This window comes from Chelonia mydas, chromosome 5, assembly GCF_015237465.2.
Source record: "Chelonia mydas isolate rCheMyd1 chromosome 5, rCheMyd1.pri.v2, whole genome shotgun sequence".
Lineage (NCBI taxonomy): Eukaryota > Metazoa > Chordata > Testudines > Cheloniidae > Chelonia > Chelonia mydas.
Genome location: NC_051245.2, coordinates 69,103,856 through 69,122,445, shown reverse-complemented (window position 1 = coordinate 69,122,445; position 18,590 = coordinate 69,103,856). Strand labels below are relative to the sequence as shown.

Below are 18,590 nucleotides of genomic sequence, written 5' to 3'. Positions count from 1 at the left end.
ACCATGTGAGTATGGGCTACATTCTTTGCTCTTAGATGTGTACATTTACATTTAGCCATACTACATTAGCAGGCTGAAAAGAAACAAAAAGAAATACTTCTTCACATAACACAGAATCAACCTGTGGAACTCGTTGCCAGATGTTGTGAAGGCCAAAACCACAACTGGGTTAAAAAAAACAATTAGATAAGTTCATGGAGGATAGGTCCATCAATGGCTATTAGCCAAGATGGTCAGGGATACAACTCCATGCTCTGGGTGTCCCTAGCCTCCGACAGCCAGAAGCTGGGAATGGACAACAAGGGATGGATTACTCAATAATTGCCCTGTTCTGTTCATTCCCTCTGAAGCACCTGGCATTGGCTGCTGTCAGAAGACAGGTTACTGAGATAGATGGCCCATTGGTCTGACCCAGTATGGCTGTCCTTATGTTCTTAAAATGCATATTGTTTGCTTGCTCCTAATTTACCAAGTGATCCTGATTGCTCTACGTCAGTGATCAGTCCCCAATTTTTGCATCATCTGCAAACTTTATCAGTGATGATTTTATGTTTTCTTCCAGGTCATTAATAAAAATGTTAAATAGTGTAGGAACAGGAACAGATCGCTGTGGAACCCCACTAGAAATACACCTATGCAATGATGATTTGGCATTTATAATTACATTTTAAGACCTATCAGTTAGCCGGCTTTTAATCCATTTAAGGTGTGCCACATTACTTTTATATCTTTCGAGTTTTTTAATCAAAATGTAATGCAGTACTAAGTCAAATGCATTACAGAAGTCTAAATATATTATTTCAACAGTATTGCGTTTATCAACCAAACTTGTAATTTCGTTTTTTAAAAAAGATGTCGAGTTAGTTTGACAGGATCTATTTTCCAAAAAGCCATGTTGATTGGCATTATTTATAATATATTCCTTTAACTCTTTATTGATAGAGTCTCAAATCAGCCGCTCCATTATTTTGCCCAGGATTGATGGCAGAGTGATAGGCCTATAATTACCAGGGGCATCCCATTTATCCTTTTCAAATATTGGCACAACATTAGCCTATTGGAACTTTTCCAATGTTCCAAGACTTACTGAAAATTAACTTTAACAGTCCAGTCAGATCTCAGCCATGTCTTTTACAACTCTTGGATGCAAGTTATCTTAATGTATCAGTTTCTTAATTTCAGATAATTTTAAACTAATGTTTCTTTTCTCTAATGTAAAGATCACTAACTGCAATTTCAATTAGGTATTCAGGGTACAAATATGCACCCATTTACTCGAACTCACTCTTCAGTAGATTCAAGGAGAGCCCTGCAATTGCATCTGAGGTTTAAATATCATGGCAATAAAAAGCCACTGCTGAAATCTACATGAGGACTCCCAATCATGCTACACCAATGGGATTTTTTTCCCTAAAATTCCCTAGGGTAGATAATGCCTAGGTCAGTGGTTCTTAAACTTTTGTACTGGTGATTCGTTCCACATAGCAAGCCTCTGTGTGCGACCCCCATTTTAAATTAAAAAAAACTTCTTTACATATTTAACACCATTATAAATGCTGGAGGCAAAGTGGGGTTTCGGGTGGAGGCTGACAATTTGTGACCCCCATGTAATAATCTCATGACCCCCTGAGGGGTCCCGACCCCCAGTTTGAGAACTCCTGGCCTAGGTGAAAATTAAACTCAGATACACTGCAGATATAAATATGAGCATTCTACATTATGACAAACAGATTTGATAGAACTGTACAGGGTTTGCCATCTCCTGAACATCCCCTTGTGGCCAGAGGCCATTCTGCAGCAACCTGCCTCTGTTTCCTCCTTTTCAGGGCCCCTCACACAGATTCCACACACTTTTTCTGTGGTCAAAATATCTGTCCTTGGGGTCAGGGTTTAATTAATAGTCCCAAATTAAAGTCCAACAAACAAACATTTCTCTTCTGACTCCCAGGCCTTCTTGCCTGTAGAGGTTTTGCAGTCTTTTCCCCTACTTGCTCAGGATCTCTCCTGCCTTAGGAGGCTACTCCCAGTCCTTGCTAGCTGGAATCTTAATCCCAAATCTCGTTCTTAGCAGTCTCCGCTTTCCTGAGCATTCCCCTCTCTGCAACTTCCAGCTGCTCTTTATAGGGCAATCACCTAACCCCTCTCAGGTGTGCCTCTTTTAGTAATCAGGGTCGGGGAGCCCCAGATCGTCTATCCCTTACAGGGAAAGCCACCCTGCTACCATAACATATGGCAAATAGTGCTGAGCAGCAGAATAATTTATGTACAATACAGGAATGCTGCTATTTTTGCAGAGGACAGGATATAGATTCACACTACAAATTCATCACATTTAGAGGAAGGCTAGAAAGCAAACAGAAGCAGAAACTAGCAGAAGCCCTGGATCCCCTAAAACACTGAACAATGGAAGCCAGTCTGTATTTTCTCTTCCTCTTACCAAGATTTTGTGCTGTGCCAGAGGTACAGCACAAAACATGTAGCTTAGGCCACCCTGGCGACAGGAGAGGCCCTGTTGTAACTGCATATCCTCCCAAACCATGGAAACAAGCAGTTCAGTCATTTATTACCCCATCTACACTCCGCTTATCAGTTTTCCTCTCCAGCCACAACTTTCTTCTTTCCACCACCTCAGAGTTCAGGTCTTCACCCTCATCCTGAGCCACTAATGGGCCTCCTCAGCCTGCAGCCAAGTCATGGGCTATATATTGTGTTTTGATTATTATTATAATATATTTAAATACTGCATACATTTGTTACATAATATAACACACATATAAATTCCCTTTCATAGTACATTGAATAATTTTATAATAATACATGATGTATTCCATTAAATCAGTTTTACATTAGACAAATATATTGTACTTTTCTCATTTTAAACATGCATGGTCTTCCCTTCCATCCTGCTCTGTTTCCAGAGAACATTTTGTTCTGTGTATTTTCTACGGTTGGATAAATTATATATATGAAAAAAAAAAACTTATTCAATGAGTTTAGCCCATTTTTCTGCTGAAGAACAATCCACAAACTGATCTCACTTTTTCAGAATTAGTTACTGATGACACTTTGTTCAATTGCTTTCCCAACCAAAGTCTAACGTAGATATTATCCTCAAATTGAGCACTACTATTTTTTAATATTTGTTATTATGTCTCATAAAAGTCACATATTTTTGTTTCTGCTCTCTGATTGGATGAAAAACCAGGAAAATCACATAGTGCATCAGATTTCACAAACACGATCACAAATACATTTCCGCACTATCTGGCCAGCTGTAGTGCTTTCTATCCAATAACTGCCTTAGCAAAAGATTCCACAGACTAGTTTCCCATAAAACATATATCTGAGGATTTAGTTTTTATTCATTGACAAGGACATCTAACCTATGGACCCATTTTCTGATAACAGTAATCAAAACACTATTCTGCGAAAGTTATATTTTATAACATTTATTAACCTATATTTACTTTCATGACTGTATTTAAAAATTTCACCTTTTGATTGGAAACGATATGCACTCAGAAAATTCACTTTTTTCGCAAGGTCAAAATTGCAGTACTTTGGCCTCCATTTCACACACCAGAGGTATAGAAAGAAAAATCAATATAATCAGTTTACTGAGTTGTATTTATCAAGCTGAAAAGGAATTGTTTTCACAGAGATACACATATCTACAGAGAACAGAAAAACAATATAAACCTATTGTTTAACTTGGCTTATTTAAAAGAAAGTGTAGACAAGACAATCACTGCGGGCCCAATTATCTGACTTTTACTCATGTGGGAAAATCCTGGCCCCACTGACATCAATGGCAAAACTCCCACTGACTTTAAAAAGGGTGCAGGATTTCACCCTCAGTGTATAGTTTCACTGAATATGGGTGGCAAAATCTAGTTCTTAGTTTTAGCAGAATTTGTCAATTCTTGTGAAACTTAGACGACCACCACATTTTTTATACTGTGTCCCTTTTTTTCCCTCTGCTTCCCCTTCTGATTCTGCTACCCAAACACCTTTGTTTTAATCCAAGAGAACAAGTGAAATTTTTCATATGGAGCCTGAAGCCCTGGATATCTACCAAGCAAAAGGGTGTTTAGCTCATTGCTTACAGGATAAATACATCACCTTCCCAATGTGGTTAAGAATCTTTAATAGGAGCAGAAGATCTGAAGTAGTTATACAGTAAAAGTGTGTTTCAGCAAAGCTCCATGACAATTTTAATGAAATAAAAATGAGGAAATCCTCAGAGCACCCTAATTTCCATGAAACTGTTATGAAATCTAGACCTATGTATTGCCTTGTCTCAGCTAAACTCTATTAACACAGAGGAAATAAAATCTTTGTTAAGGTGGAGTTAAGGTTCCAGGCACTTCATAGTGCACTTTACACAGCTTGTAACCTTCTAGAACAGCGGTTCCGAGTCTTGTTCTGCCGCTTGTACAGGGAAAGCCCCTGGCGGGCCAGGCCGGTTTGTTTACCTGCCGCGTCAGCAGGTTTGGCCGATCGCAGCTCCCAGTGGCCGCAGTTCGCTGCTCCAGGCCAATGGGAGCTGCTGGAAGCGGTGCGGGCCGAGGGACGTACTGGCCGCCGCTTCCAGCAGCTCCCATTGGCCTGGAACAGCGAACCGCAGCCACTGGGAGCCGCGATTGGCCGAACCTGCGGACGCAGCAGGTAAACAAACCAGCCTGGCCCGCCAGGGGCTTTCCCTGCACAAGCGGCAGAACAAGTTTGGGAACCACTGGTCTAAAATGTGAGGGGACAATTTCAAAAACTCAGATGTTGGGAAACTAGGAAATGTTGAGTTGTAAGCCCCCTTAAAAGCATCAGTGTACTATTACAAGCAAAACATGAATGTAAGAAAACCAGTCAATACAGTTAAGGTTGTGGTAAGAAAGAAGTGTCAACTTAACTGCCCCTCATGGGGCTGGCAACAGGAAACAGCACAGTAATTTATCCATTTCTGTATATCCATCACAACCGAAAATCATCATTCCTCTCAATGCACTTCCATGAGCCATCACAGTTGCCTATGCTGCACCACATAGCCACCACAGTTGTCTATGCTGGGAAGTAGTTGCAAATGATTGGCAGAGATCACACTACACAAAAAAACACTTAAGAAGAAGTAAGGTGCTGCTGTGCTCTTCCTTAGGGCAGGAATCAAAGGAGACAGGATTAAAGTTGTGTGATTGTGGTGCATAGGAACTGTCACTAACTCTGCATTGCCTGGTTTTCTAAAGTTGGTGTTTTGTTTTTTTCTTATAACACTAATGATCTTGTAAGTGGAACCTTAATGTTATATTTTCTGGTTACAGAATATCTGAGCTTTTGGAATTGACATACTTCTAGAAGAACACAAGGTGCACAGGGTATTATGGAGTGTCTGGAAAGTTATTCCACATAAAACATGTTTTTGCATGTAACTTCACCATTAGAAAAAGTGAGTGTAGTGAAAGGGGCTTGGTCGAGAAACATCTTTGCGGGGGCCTGAGCTGGCTTTCTTGGAGCTGCTGAGCACCCTGTTCTTGCTGATAGGGGGATATATGAGTTATAAATGGCACAGAAATTAACAGCAGCAATTAGAAGACGAAACTTGAACTCCTGTCCTCTTGGACCCTAGTCCAGGACAGTTTTCCTTAAGCTACAGAATGTTTGTGGGGAACTCAGTCTCCCTTTCTCACCCCACACTAGCTGGAAGCCTGCACACAGTGGTATTGGTCCATGCAGGACTGCAGTGGTCTCACTATTGCTACACTACTCCATGGAACCAGAAATAAAGTCTAACAACTTATTAATTTGACTCAGAGCCTTGTTCTGGTACCGGACACTAGAACTCTGCAGGGATAGTCCAGGTTGCTGAGGAAGTTTCATGTGGTTATTGCCCATAATTTCCCCCCCTCCCCACATATTTCTGCACAAGAAACCGTTGTAAGAAAATTGAAATATTAGGAGTATACAATATGGGGAAGAGAGCTGTGTCTTTGGGAACTCTTTGACCAAATGACTAAATTTTCACCATAAACTTTACCCTGGGCCCCAAAGTGTCCATCTGGGGTCACTCTGTATGTTTATTTTTGAGAGGGTTGAGGATTTAGCTTTAACCAGACATTCTGTTGCAACCTAAACTACTTGTCTCCCCATAATCCATCTTGCTTGTATGTTCTATATTGAGCAGTCCCCTAAGGTTTTATGTGATTTGTTTAGAGACCTCTGCATACATGTTAGCATACATGAAGGAACATTTGTCAGGCAGCAACTGCAAATGAAGCAAAATCTCTTTATTCCTGGCTTTACTCTGCAGGAAACTCCCACTCAAGTTTCCCTAACACGCCATGCAATCTTACTAATTCTTTTATTCCGTTAGTCTCTCAGTGTTGGATGGAAAGGTAATGCAGTCTCTTCCGTATAAAAAGGAATCCTAAATAAATGATAGTGATGTACTTCACAAAAATTTGAATGGAAGACTACAAAAGGGCCAGCAACCTCAAATCATTTTCTGTCCTAAATGACCTATACTGACCTTTGCAGGTTTTTGAAAATGGGTAGTGATAAAGAACATTAATTCAACTATAGCAGATGAATTATAGCATGAGATATATTGGTGTCACTCAAGGTCACTTTTGCCTCTGAGATGTCATTACTTTTGGGGGATTGATAGAACAGTAATTATAGAAATGAATGTATAGACTAGTTACAAGGAACAGCTGCTTCTTTTGCACCTGTGTACTTATTAAGCAATTATTCCAAATAAATAAAAGATTATTATGTGCTGAGCCTGTGATCCTAGGTAATACTTACAGCAACTGCCTCCAAGATTTGTTTAACAGCATCGGCAGCATCTCGCTCACTGTAATATCCTTTTTCCACAATCCTAGAAAGAAGCAGGAGATACTGCTCAGACTCAGATATAGATAAGCATGCAATGTAGGTAAATGCTTCATAAAAAAATTAATCAGAAACAATCAAATTCGGACATGTCAGGTAGGCTGCAATGCTCTCTGTAGAATCAAAATTGCAGATTTCTGATGGTTAAAGCTAGGTATTTACATCTGTACTTTACCTGTGGTTCCTAGTTAACATAAAAAAAGAGGATTTTTAAATAGCAGTTGTTGTTGAAGTAAAATCATAACTACTAATAAAGTCTGCAAAGGAAAGGTATTAGAACTCTATAGGATAATGAATTTTAGAAAATCCCAGCTAGCCAGATCATCTATAACATCTTTTGGGGATGCTTTCCTACATTTATATTTAGTTTAAGCCATTCTTCTAAAAATGATGTGCCATCCATTTGCAATGTCCCACTAAGATCTGTTCTTCACAGTCAAGCTAGGGTGTTTGGTGTTAGAACATGCCGGCTGCAAATTATCCATGTAGCAATCTGCTGATTTGTCCTCTACAATGCAAGACTTTATTGTTCTTTAATTCATAAAGCCCAGTACAGTATGTGCATATTGCTCATGACAATTAATAGCCTGATTTTTCAAAAATGCTGAGCACCTGCAGCTCATAGTGAATTCAACGGGCTTTGTTGGTACCAGGAACCTCTGAAAAATCTGGTGACTAAATCTTCTTTTCTAACATTGATTCAACTCTTTATTAGAGAAAAATATATGTGTTTAAAGAGTGTTCTCTTTGGAAGTGTTCTCTTTTAAACAATGGTACATTAATATATAAATGCCTTTTTTTAAAAAAATGGGTAGCAGCAATGACAGAATTTCTGGTGCCTGATTCAGGGTTTCATGTTCTGGGACATTCTGGAAGACCATAAACTAATATTACCGAATGAAACAAAATATGAAAACACAGTTAAATAAGAAAATTTTAAAAAATAAATAATTGTAATCATTTAGCATTTTGGGGGTTTAAAAATTGAATTAATTTTCAAAGCCCAGCACAACAAATACGTTGCACTCAGGTCATATATTGTTACTTGAATATAAACTAGTAAACTATGTACAAAAAACGTAGAAGATTTATATCACTGAACACTTACAAAAATTCTTCATTTAAGAACTCCCCCAATAGTACTCTTGTCAGTATTTTCTAACTATACACAGCATTCATGACCAACAACATTTCTCTCTAACAGAGTTACACCAAAGACACATTTGACCGATAGTTTGATTATTTTATTGATTTTTAAAAGCTCAACCTGACATATACCGATTTTTTTGTCTTAGATACAGTACATAGAGGTGCATGGCTGTGTACTTTCAGTAAGATCAATGACTGCAAGCTGTGTCTGATTTTAGTGATAAGGCAGAACAAGCTTCCACATACCTGGAGCAAGGTTGAGAATCTGATTTATTGAGGAGGGGAACACTTGGCATATGTCTTCTGCAGTACTTATTTCAGCAGTGCTGTTGTGATGAGTGTGGCAATCAGAATGAGAGCCCCTGTGATGGGGTGCCTGCCCCGCACTGGGCTCTAAGAGGTTAATAGAACCCCAGGAAGGCTGCACAGGAGACAGCCAATCAGAGAAGGGCTGCAAGGACTAGCCAAGCAGAGCCAAGCAGGCCCATATAAAAAGGGAGCTGCAGGGCAGAGGAGGGCAATTCTGTGCTGGGAACCCTGGGAGAAAGGACTGTATCTCTGGAGGGCTGAGAGAAGAGGTTTGAACATTGGCCTGCTAAACCCAGGGTTGTGAGTTCAATCCTTGAGGGGGCCATTGAGGGATCTGGGGCAAAAATTGGGGATTGGTCCTGCTTTGAGCAGGGGGTTGGACTAGATGACCTCCTGAGGTCCCTTCCAACCCTGATATTCTATGATTCTATGAACTGCCAGGACCCTGGACAGAGCAGTGCTGCTAGCAGGGATCAGCAGAGTGAGAAACAGCTCCTGGCTGGCTGCTGGGATTTGTAGGCTGAGGCCCTGAGTGAAGGGCAAAGAAAATGCTGTGGCCATGAAGAAGTGGCCAGACAATTTGCTGTAGTAGCCACTAAGTGAAGTGGCTGAACAGCAGAATGCAGGTCCCCTCAAAGGGGGGAGCACAGTGTGTGGCACGGCTGAAGGGCTGTGTCGTTGAAGAGGATGTCGAGGTCCTTGCAGAAATGTAGGTCCTAGAGCACGAGCGATGGTGGCGAGGCACCACCTGAAGCGGGCACACTAACATGCAGAGGTAATCCTCAAGACAGCCAGCAGAAGGCGCCAGAGTGGTGAGTGAATCCTGTTACAGCCACCCTCTGATGTGTTTCATTATGACAGCTCAAGGTCTGATGAAAAAGGTGCTTTGTGACAAAAATTATTACGTAGTCACTGGTACTTTCAGTATAATATATATGGCTATAAAAAGGTAATAACCCACCAATCAGGGTAGATCTAACAAATATGGTAGCCCCTTATTGTACCTATATAGAGTAAAAGATGGGTTTGTTTTGAATAATGCCTTTTACAGTTTTATCATATAACTGACAAGCAGTAGAGAAATATATAGTAAAATGATGATTCAGTTTGACTGGAGGGAAAAATCCAATGAGGCAGGGATATTTTTCAATGCATTGCTTCATAGTCTGCCTAATAATCAACACTCATTCTATTAATTGTTCTTCAAAGGGAGACACAATATAGTCTAAAGTGACACCCATTCATCAATGCAACAGTAAAAACAGCAACTTATAGTACTTGCTGTTTCACTAGAGAATCAGAGAAAGAGACTCAGTTGTTATTCTCGGGAATTTCTGCAAAAAAGTCAACATAAGAGGAGTTTTCTTGTGGTTTAATATAACATAGCACTGAATTATTTTTAGGTGCAGATTTTAGAACAATTTTTAAGAGCTGTAATCTTAAACATAATTTACTTTCTATGCTATTGCTTTGACTGTCTGGATACATGAGGGCCAATATTCTCTGTGTTGCCATTTTCATGCACTTGTCTTCAATAGACCACACTGTTCTAGTCCGAAAATACATCCCACAGCAGTAGCTGTTCACTTCTTAAGACCAGTTCTGTATCACCAGTAAAATACATTATTTATGGGACAGCTGCTGCTGACTCCCTGGTACTTTTAAATCAATATTAACACTAGTTCACACATATATTAATAACCACTTTACACCAACAGAACACAGCATAGTTTTATATAAAATTACATCTTTCATACCAAAATTATCCCAAAGAGTTGCAAAACATTGAGTTAGAAAACTGGGAGCATATTCACCAATGTGACTGACATTATGCACTCAGAAATAAATTTATCTGAGGAATTGAATAGTAGGAATGTTTAACGGACAGACAGCACATGTTGAAGAAATAAGAGACATCGCCTACACTTTTCAAGAACTGACAGAATGTTGAGCTTTCATCAGTAGTGCCATGAGAAATGGGCAGAAGAGACCTGCCTCATGCAAAGGATACAGTCTCTGTCAGTGTAACCCCTTCGACCTCTAGTCATTTACAGTATTTTTTAGTGTCAGCATTGAGAAAGTCCTGGTAAACATAAGAACAGACATACTGGGTCATACCAAAAGCCCATCTAGCCCCGTACCCTGTTTCCGACAGTGGCCATGCCAGATGCTTCAGAGGGAATGAACAGAACAGACAATCATTGAGTGATCCATCCCTGTTGTCCTTTCCCAGCTTCTGGCACTCAGAGGCTAGGGACACCCGGAGCATGGCATTGCGTCTCTGACCATCTTGGCTAATAGCCATTGATGGACCTATCCTCCATAAACTTATCTAGTTCTTTTTTGAACCCTATTATAGTTTTGGCCTTCACAACAGCCCCTGGCAATGAATTCCACAGGCTGACTATGTGTTGTGCGAATACTTCCTTTTTGTTTGTTTTAAACCTGCTGCTTATTAATTTTATTGGGTGACCCTTCCTTCTTGTGTTATGTGAAGGAATAAATAACACTTCCTTATTCACTGTCTTCACACCAGTCAAGATTTTATAGATCTCTATTATATTCCCTTTGTGCCCTGGTCTACACTGGGGCAGGGGATCTATCTAAGTTACACACCTTCAGTTACGTGACTAACATAGCTGAAGTCGAAGTACTTAGATCGACTTACCGGGGTGCCTTCACCGCGGTGAGTCGACTGCTGCAGCTCCCCCATCGACTCTGCCTGTGCCTCTCGTGGCGCTGGAGTACAGGAGTCCACAGGAGAGCGCTCGGGGGTCAATTTATCGCATCTAGACTAGACGCGATAAATCGATTCCTGCTGGATCGATCGCTGCCCACTGATCCGGCGGGTAGTGAAGACATACCCTAAGTCATCTCTGTTCCAGGCTGAAAAGTCCCGGTCTTTTTAATCTCTCCTCATATGGAAGCTGTTCCATCTCCGTAACAGTTTTTGTTGCCCTTCTCTATACATATTCCAATTCCAAAATACCTTTTTTGAGATGCGGTGACCAGAACTGCATACAGTATTTCAAGGTGTGGGCATACCATGAATTTATATGGAGGCAATAGGATATTTTCTTACTATCTATGCCTTTCCTAATGGTTCCTAACATTCTGTTAGCTTTGTTGACTACCACTGTACACAAGCAGATGTTTTCAGAGAACTATCCACAATGACTCCAAGATCGTTCTTGAGTGGTAACAGCTAATTTCGATCCATCATTTTGTATGTACAGTTGGGATTATGTTTTCCAATGTGCATTACTTTGCATTTATCAACACTAAATTTCATCCACCATTTTGTTGCCCAGTCACCCAGTTTTATGAGATCCCTTTGTAACTCTTTGCAGCCTGCTTTGGACTTAACTACCTTGAGTAATTCTGTACTGTCTGCAAATGTTGCCACCTCATTGAGCAGGGGGGAGTGGAGCTGTGGCTGGGGACAGAGCTGGGCTGGGGGCGGAGTTGAGATGGGGCTGGGGGTCAGAGCTGGGCATGGAGCGGGGCTGGGAGGTGCTCCCACCCTACCCCCCATGCTTTGCCACATGCCCGCCGAATGTTCCTCTGCACCCCCACAGGGAGGCATGCCCCACAGTTTGGGGACCACTGTCTGACACAAAATGTGATCAAAATTGCCTGAAGCACTGATCCATATTTTGGCCTAATGGTCAACAAAATTTTAGTTTGAAAATCAAAATCATTTTATAGTTTAGAAGCCACTGATGGTGGGTTTTTGTTTTGTTTTTTGGGTTTTTTTTGCTGCTGCTGCTGTTTTTTAATATGTTTATAACAATTCAAGAGGCAATAAATCTCCACCCCATCTCCTCCCAACCCCTCACAACTTTCAAGATTTGATAAACCTATTCCCCTCCTGGGCTCTGACTTTGGATGCAAGCCTGGAGTAATTTGTTTTTATGGTGAGCAATTAGCTCTTGTAAATTTATAAATGCAATGCTGACACAATCTTAACTCCATTTCTGTTATCATTGAAACTACTCTGATCAGTCTGATCTGATGAACTACTTCAAGGCCATGGGCATGTGCTAAGACCTATGCTCTCATTTTATGAGAACATTAATTATTTCATAATGAGCCCTGGCTAGGTTCATCTGGGGAACTAGGGAAACAATCTTGGACAAATCTCATAATTGAATGCCCCAGACAACCATATTTTTAATTCTAGCTATTTTTACCATGGTGTATTTATTATGTGTTTTTAACATATTGCCTGTGTGCTCGTTGCTATAGAGCTCTTTACAAAGATTAAATCCTTGTCCAAAAACATTTACAGTCTATAGTAAATAGACAAAACACAGATGAAGGCTGTGTGGCGAGGGCCGTGTGTGGAAGGTGCAGCAGAAAAACAGTGATAAAGTGATTATTTCTGGCATACAGCTTGTTAGTTTGTTATAATGGGAACTACAGGTGCAAGCCCGATGGACTGTCCTATCTGCAGCCTTTGTAACCTGAAGTTATGTTCTAGTTCCTCATTAGTCTAGATCTTAAATTTCTGACTGAGAATGTAAGAAGTCAAGGTTATTTGTAATATAATATTTGTAATTGATAATGTTACAAACTGAAGGTAAAACCAAACTGCATCTGTTAAAATGGCTATCCAGCAAAGCAAATGGGACCTGCGTAGGTGAGATGAGGCATATTCCTAGGTAGAGACTGAACCTTCATTGTTTAAAGGGCTCTCCACTGTAATTTAGACTGAGCAATAATGCTGGGAGAACATCTGAACTTTGTTTGCTACAATGCACATCACCCTGCTGCATATCTTAGCTACACTAATATGAAGAAGGTACATTTTGAATGGCAACATTACTTTGGTGTAATGACCTCTCAGATCTTCTGGAGCCTGAAAATTGCCTTCTTTACAGCAAGTTTCAATGCAAACTATCCTCTTAGAGGACATTGGACATTCCCTTATTGACCATCTCCATAAAGAGAAAGAGATTTATAGCAATTTCTTATTCTAATAAGAGCTGAGCTGATGCTTTACATCTAGCTTAAAGAAAGGTCATTCTGTAAGAAGAATGTGGATGAAAAAAGACCCCCACTTCACTGAGAGGACAGCTGAAAGAAAGCAGCACGAATGAGGAACTTTAAAAGAAACAAAATGAAGACCGTCCCCTCGGTATATAATATATAGGGGTGAAAGCTATACAGAAAACAGAGAGCCAGACATGCCAAAAGAGTGTATATATATATTTATTTTTGGAGGGAGGAAAGGAGGAGAGATACCATTAAAAAAGGAAAGAAAGAATAAGCCAAGAACAGATGTGAGAAAAAGTAAATCTGTAATCACATATTAATAAAGTCAATTAGGAAAGAGACGCAGTACTGAAAATGACTAAAACCATCTAAATGAAACAGACATTTTATTATAATGAAATGTTCTATTCAAGTTCCACATGCTGGGCCATATTTTCAAAGTTAGGTATGTGCATTTGATCAGTTCAGCACCTTACTGGGTATGTGTACAACCAAATATACCTAATTGATATTCACATGAGATGTTTACATGCATAAAACTGGGTGTGCACAAGCATATGTTAAAGTGCCTCTTCTTTCCCTCTTCACATTCTTGAGAACTTCTCTACTTACTATTACTTTGCATCTTTTACTCCACATTACAAGCTTTTCAATCATACTTTTCAACTGCTGTCACACGAGAAGTTGTTAATTACCTAAATACTCAATACAAAACTAAAATTAATAGGCAAGCAGCATGCACCACCTGTGGTCAACTTAATGTACCCACTCTACACACATGCATGTTATACATCACATGAAAGATTATTATGTCTACTTTAAGATGAGGTATGATGTGGAGCTGTCAAGTGGTGCTGTTACCATAAAAATAGGGATAAAATGATGACACCATCTTTGAAATATTTGCATTCATTTCTGTTACTGACAATGTATTGTTTCAAGACATAAAATTGGATTTTTTGTGACCTCAAAGCATCACGACAACAATGTAAAGGATAAAACAAAATCTGGAAATAAATTTGTACAGGTATCATTGAAGTGTAATAGCGCTGATGACATTTCTAGTCATCATCATCTTGTTCCTCATTATGATCTCTGTCAAGAGTGGATAGGTTACTACAGTCTTCATTGCCTGACACGTACACAGATCTGTGCAGGTAAGTTTGTTCCAATTATAGACACAGGTGATTGTGCAGCGAACTCTAATGGTACAAATAAGATCTTGTAGAAGCTCAGATGCCATTGGGCCCTTGAAGAATACAGGAAGTAACTCATCATCCACATTTTCTGTCCATGTTGCACGGGTCATCCAATATCTGGTTTACCCATGTGCAAAGACATCCAAATCTTTGTTTGCCAAGATGCTTTTCTGACATGCTCTTCAAAACTGTCACCACATGGTGGGAATTTGGCCAGTAACTTGTTCTTTTTGATGGGTAGATTGAGGCGCAAGCAATTCAGGTCTCCGTGGGTCTCCTTTTCTTTCTTGCTCTGGTCATGCAGCACTTCTACCAACTTTCTTGCTTCAGAAATTGTGGCTTCTCCATCCCTCTCTCCCATTTTGGCAAGATCTCTGAAGTGGTAATCTCCCTTTGTTATGACAATATTAAAAAAAGATTTTTCCCCAATACCAAATAGGACACACAGTCACATCCTGTTAATGCAGCAAGTATGTTGAAAGATCAGGAGTGAGTGCATCACAAATTGCCTGCACAGATATGAAGCAAGACATGTCAGTTGTGCTAGTAATGTTATCTATATGCTCCATTTTTGGAATGTAGTGAACAGCAAGGACAAAACATCTGGTCAGCTGATCTAATTACTACATTCCCTTTAACACCAAGAGACCCAAACGCCATATTGGCACATACAGCATCCAGAAGCACCTGATGTCTGCTTCCTCTTGAGTGCTGTACAAGTCTTCAGCTTCAACACCTCTACTGGTGATGGACTTTGCTACTTCACCGCTGGAAAAGCCTGCAGCAAGGAGTGTTTGTCTCAGCTGCATTCCTACATTCCCAGGTACATTTTGAACGATAGACTCACAGAGGATTTGTACAAGTTACATCTTGTTGGATGTCATGTTTAGAAACTTTTACCAGGGGAGGCACAAGGTGTCTACAAAAAGAAAAGGAGTACTTGTGGCACCTTAGAGACTAACAAATTTATTTGAGCATAAGCTTTTGTGAGTTACAGCTTTTGCTCAAATAAATTTGTTAGTCTCTAAGGTGCCACAAGTACTCCTTTTCTTTTTGCGGATACAGACTAACACGGCTGCTACTCTGAAAGGTGTCTACAATCACCTGGTATTTCTTGAATCCAACCTTAGATCCTCTCTAGCGCTGTCTTTTTGCAGTTTTCACAGAGTTCATAGAATATCAGGGTAGGAAGGGACCGCAGGAGGTCACAGTCCAACCCCCTGCTCAAAGCAGGACCAATCCCCAACTAAATCATTTCAGCCAGGGCTTTGTCAAGCCTGACCTTAAAAACTTCTAAGGAAGGAGATTCCACTACTTCCCTAGGTAACGCATTCCGGTGCTTCACCACCCTCCTAGTGAAAAAGTTTTTCATAGTATCCAATCTAAACCTCCCCCACTGCAACTTGAGACCTTTGCTCCTTGTTCTGTCATCTGTTACCACTGAGAACAGTCTAGATCCATCCTCTTTGGAACCCCCTTTCAGGTAGTTGAAAGCAGCTATCAAATCCCCCCTCATTCTTCTCTTCTGCAGACTAAACAATCCCAGTTCCCTCAGCCTCTCCTCATAACTCATGTGTTCCAGTCCCCTAATCATTTTTGTTGCCCTCCGCTGGATGCTTTCCAATTTTTCCACATCCTTCTTGTAGTGTGGGGCCCAAAACTGGACACAGTACTCCAGATGAGGCCTCACCAATGTCGAATAGAGGGGAACGATCACGTCCCTCGATCTGCTGGCAATGCCCCTACTTATACAGCCCAAAATGCCATTGGCCTTCTTGGCAACAAGGGCACACTGACTCATATCCAGCTTCTCGTCCACTGTAACCCCTAGGTCCTTTTCTGCAGAGCTGCTGCCGAGCCATTCGGTCCCTAGTCTATAGCGGTGCACGGGATTCTTCCGTCCTAAGTGCAGGACTCTGCACTTGTCCTTGTTGAACCTCATCAGATTTCTTTTGGCCCAATCCTCTAATTTGTCTAGGTACCTCTGTATCCTATCCCTACCCTCCAGCGTATCTACCACTCCTCCCAGTTTAGTGTCATCCGCAAACTTGCTGAGGGTGCAATCCACACCATCCTCCAGATCATTAATGAAGATATTGAACAAAACCGGCCGCAGGACCGACCCTTGGGGCACTCCACTTGATACCGGCTGCCAACTAGACATGGAGCCAAGATCACTATCCGTTGAACCCGACAATCTAGCCAGCTTTCTAGCCACCTTATAGTCCATTCATCCAGCCCATACTTCTTTAACTTGCTGGCAAGAATACTGTGGGAGACAGTGTCAAAAGCTTTGCTAAAGTCAAGGAATAACACATCCACTGCTTTCCCTTCATCCACAGAGCCAGCTTTCTCGTCATAGAAGGCAATTAGATTAGTCAGGCATGACTTGCCCTTCGTGAATCCATGCTGACTGTTCCTGATCACTTTCCTCTCCTCTAAGTGCTTCAGAATTGATTTCTTGAGGACCTGCTCCATGATTTTTCCGGGGACTGAGGTGAGGCTGACCGGCCTGTAGTTCCCAGGATCCTCCTTCTTCCCTTTTTTAAAGATTGGCACTACATTAGCGTTTTTTCCAGTCTTCCGGGACTTCCCCCAGTGGCCATGAGTTTTCAAAGATAATGGCCAATGGCTCTGCAATCACATCCGCCAATTCCTTTAGCACTCTCAGATGCAACGCATCCGGCCCCAAGGACTTGTGCAAGTCCAGTTTTTCTAAATAGTCCCGAACCACTTCTTCCTTCACAGAGGGCTGGCCACCTCCTCCCCATGCTGTGCTGCCCAGTGCAGTAGTCTGGGAGCTGACCTTGTTCGTGAAGACAGAGGCAAAAAAAAGCATTGAGTACATTAGCTTTTTCCACATCCTCTGTCACTAGGTTGCCTCCCTGATTCAGTAAGGAGCCCACACTTTCCTTGACTTTCTTCTTGTTGCTAACATACCTGAAGAGACCCTTCTTGTTACTCTTAACTTGCAGCTAGCAAGAGATGTTATTGCAGTTATTATTGTCAAATCTGTCAAAGACTTCAATTACACAATTAGCTTTGTCAAATCCTTTTCAGACCTGCCTCAAGTACTCAGCAGTAAATTAATCAAATGTGTGGAATTTGTCTCCAGCCACCATTTGTATGACATCCACAGCAGCTCTGGTGCACACTGGGGTTTCTTTGTTGCATGCTTTTAGCTCACAGATTCTTTCAGCTTGAGCTTCCAGTTAATGCCCTAATTCAGCTTTGTCTGTTCCTCTCACTGTTCCATCAGCTTGGAAAAAAGGACACAGGCATAAGTCCTTTTGGATGACTAAGAACAGTTTGCCATTGAAACATCATCTCTTACTCTTGGGGGAATTCTGTGCCACTGCGCATGTGCAGAATTCATGGTCCCTGCAGATTTTTTTCTCTCTGCAGAATATAGATTCTGCTGGAGAAGTGCTGCAGATACGCCTTTCACTCACTAGGGGCTGCTGTAGCACCAGAAGAGAGGGCAGCCAGCTGGGCGAAGAGACTACGTTTCTCACAGCAAAGCCAGGCGAGGAGGCATGGGAGGGACAGAGCAGGTCATATGAGGCTGCTGAAGGGTCAAAGACTGGGGTTCAGAAGGGCTAGTGAGAGAGTCAGGTTGGGGTGCAGACTCTGGAGCTAGTGGGGTGACAGCATTAAGCCAGGGACCGAATGGGAGGGGGCTGCAGGGACACACAGGGACAGGGGCAGGTGTGCCTGATTACATGGGAAAGGCTAGGGGTCAGCCAGGATCTGCACGGGGGAAGCAGCTCCCTAATTCCCTAACCATTCCTCCCCCCGCATCCCAACCCCCCCCCCCCAAACAAAAACCCTGTTCAATACTTCTCTCACTCACAACCAACAATCTTCCAGGTTCACTCCCAGGCTCTTTCCCTCTCCCTCAGCTCCTCCATTACCCAGACTGCTCCAATCCTTTCCACTGCTTCTGAGAGGTGCAGGAAATACATTTCTGTATTGTAGTTTAAATGAATTATTACTCAAAGTTCTGTATTAATATGCCTAGTAAGGAATTTGTCAAAGAAACATTTCCTGAAT

At 41.4% G+C, this 18,590-nt stretch overlaps 1 protein-coding gene across 1 annotated transcript in view; it reads right to left on the bottom strand.

Moving 5' to 3' along the window:
• The window catches only part of CAMK4 (calcium/calmodulin dependent protein kinase IV), a 307,228-nt gene that overhangs the window by 104,406 nt on the left and 184,232 nt on the right, over positions 1-18,590 (bottom strand). Inside the window, exon 5 of the mRNA XM_037901535.2 lies at positions 6,796-6,868. Within this exon, the coding sequence (XP_037757463.1) occupies positions 6,796-6,868 (73 nt within the window). The remainder of the gene's footprint in view (positions 1-6,795; positions 6,869-18,590) is intronic.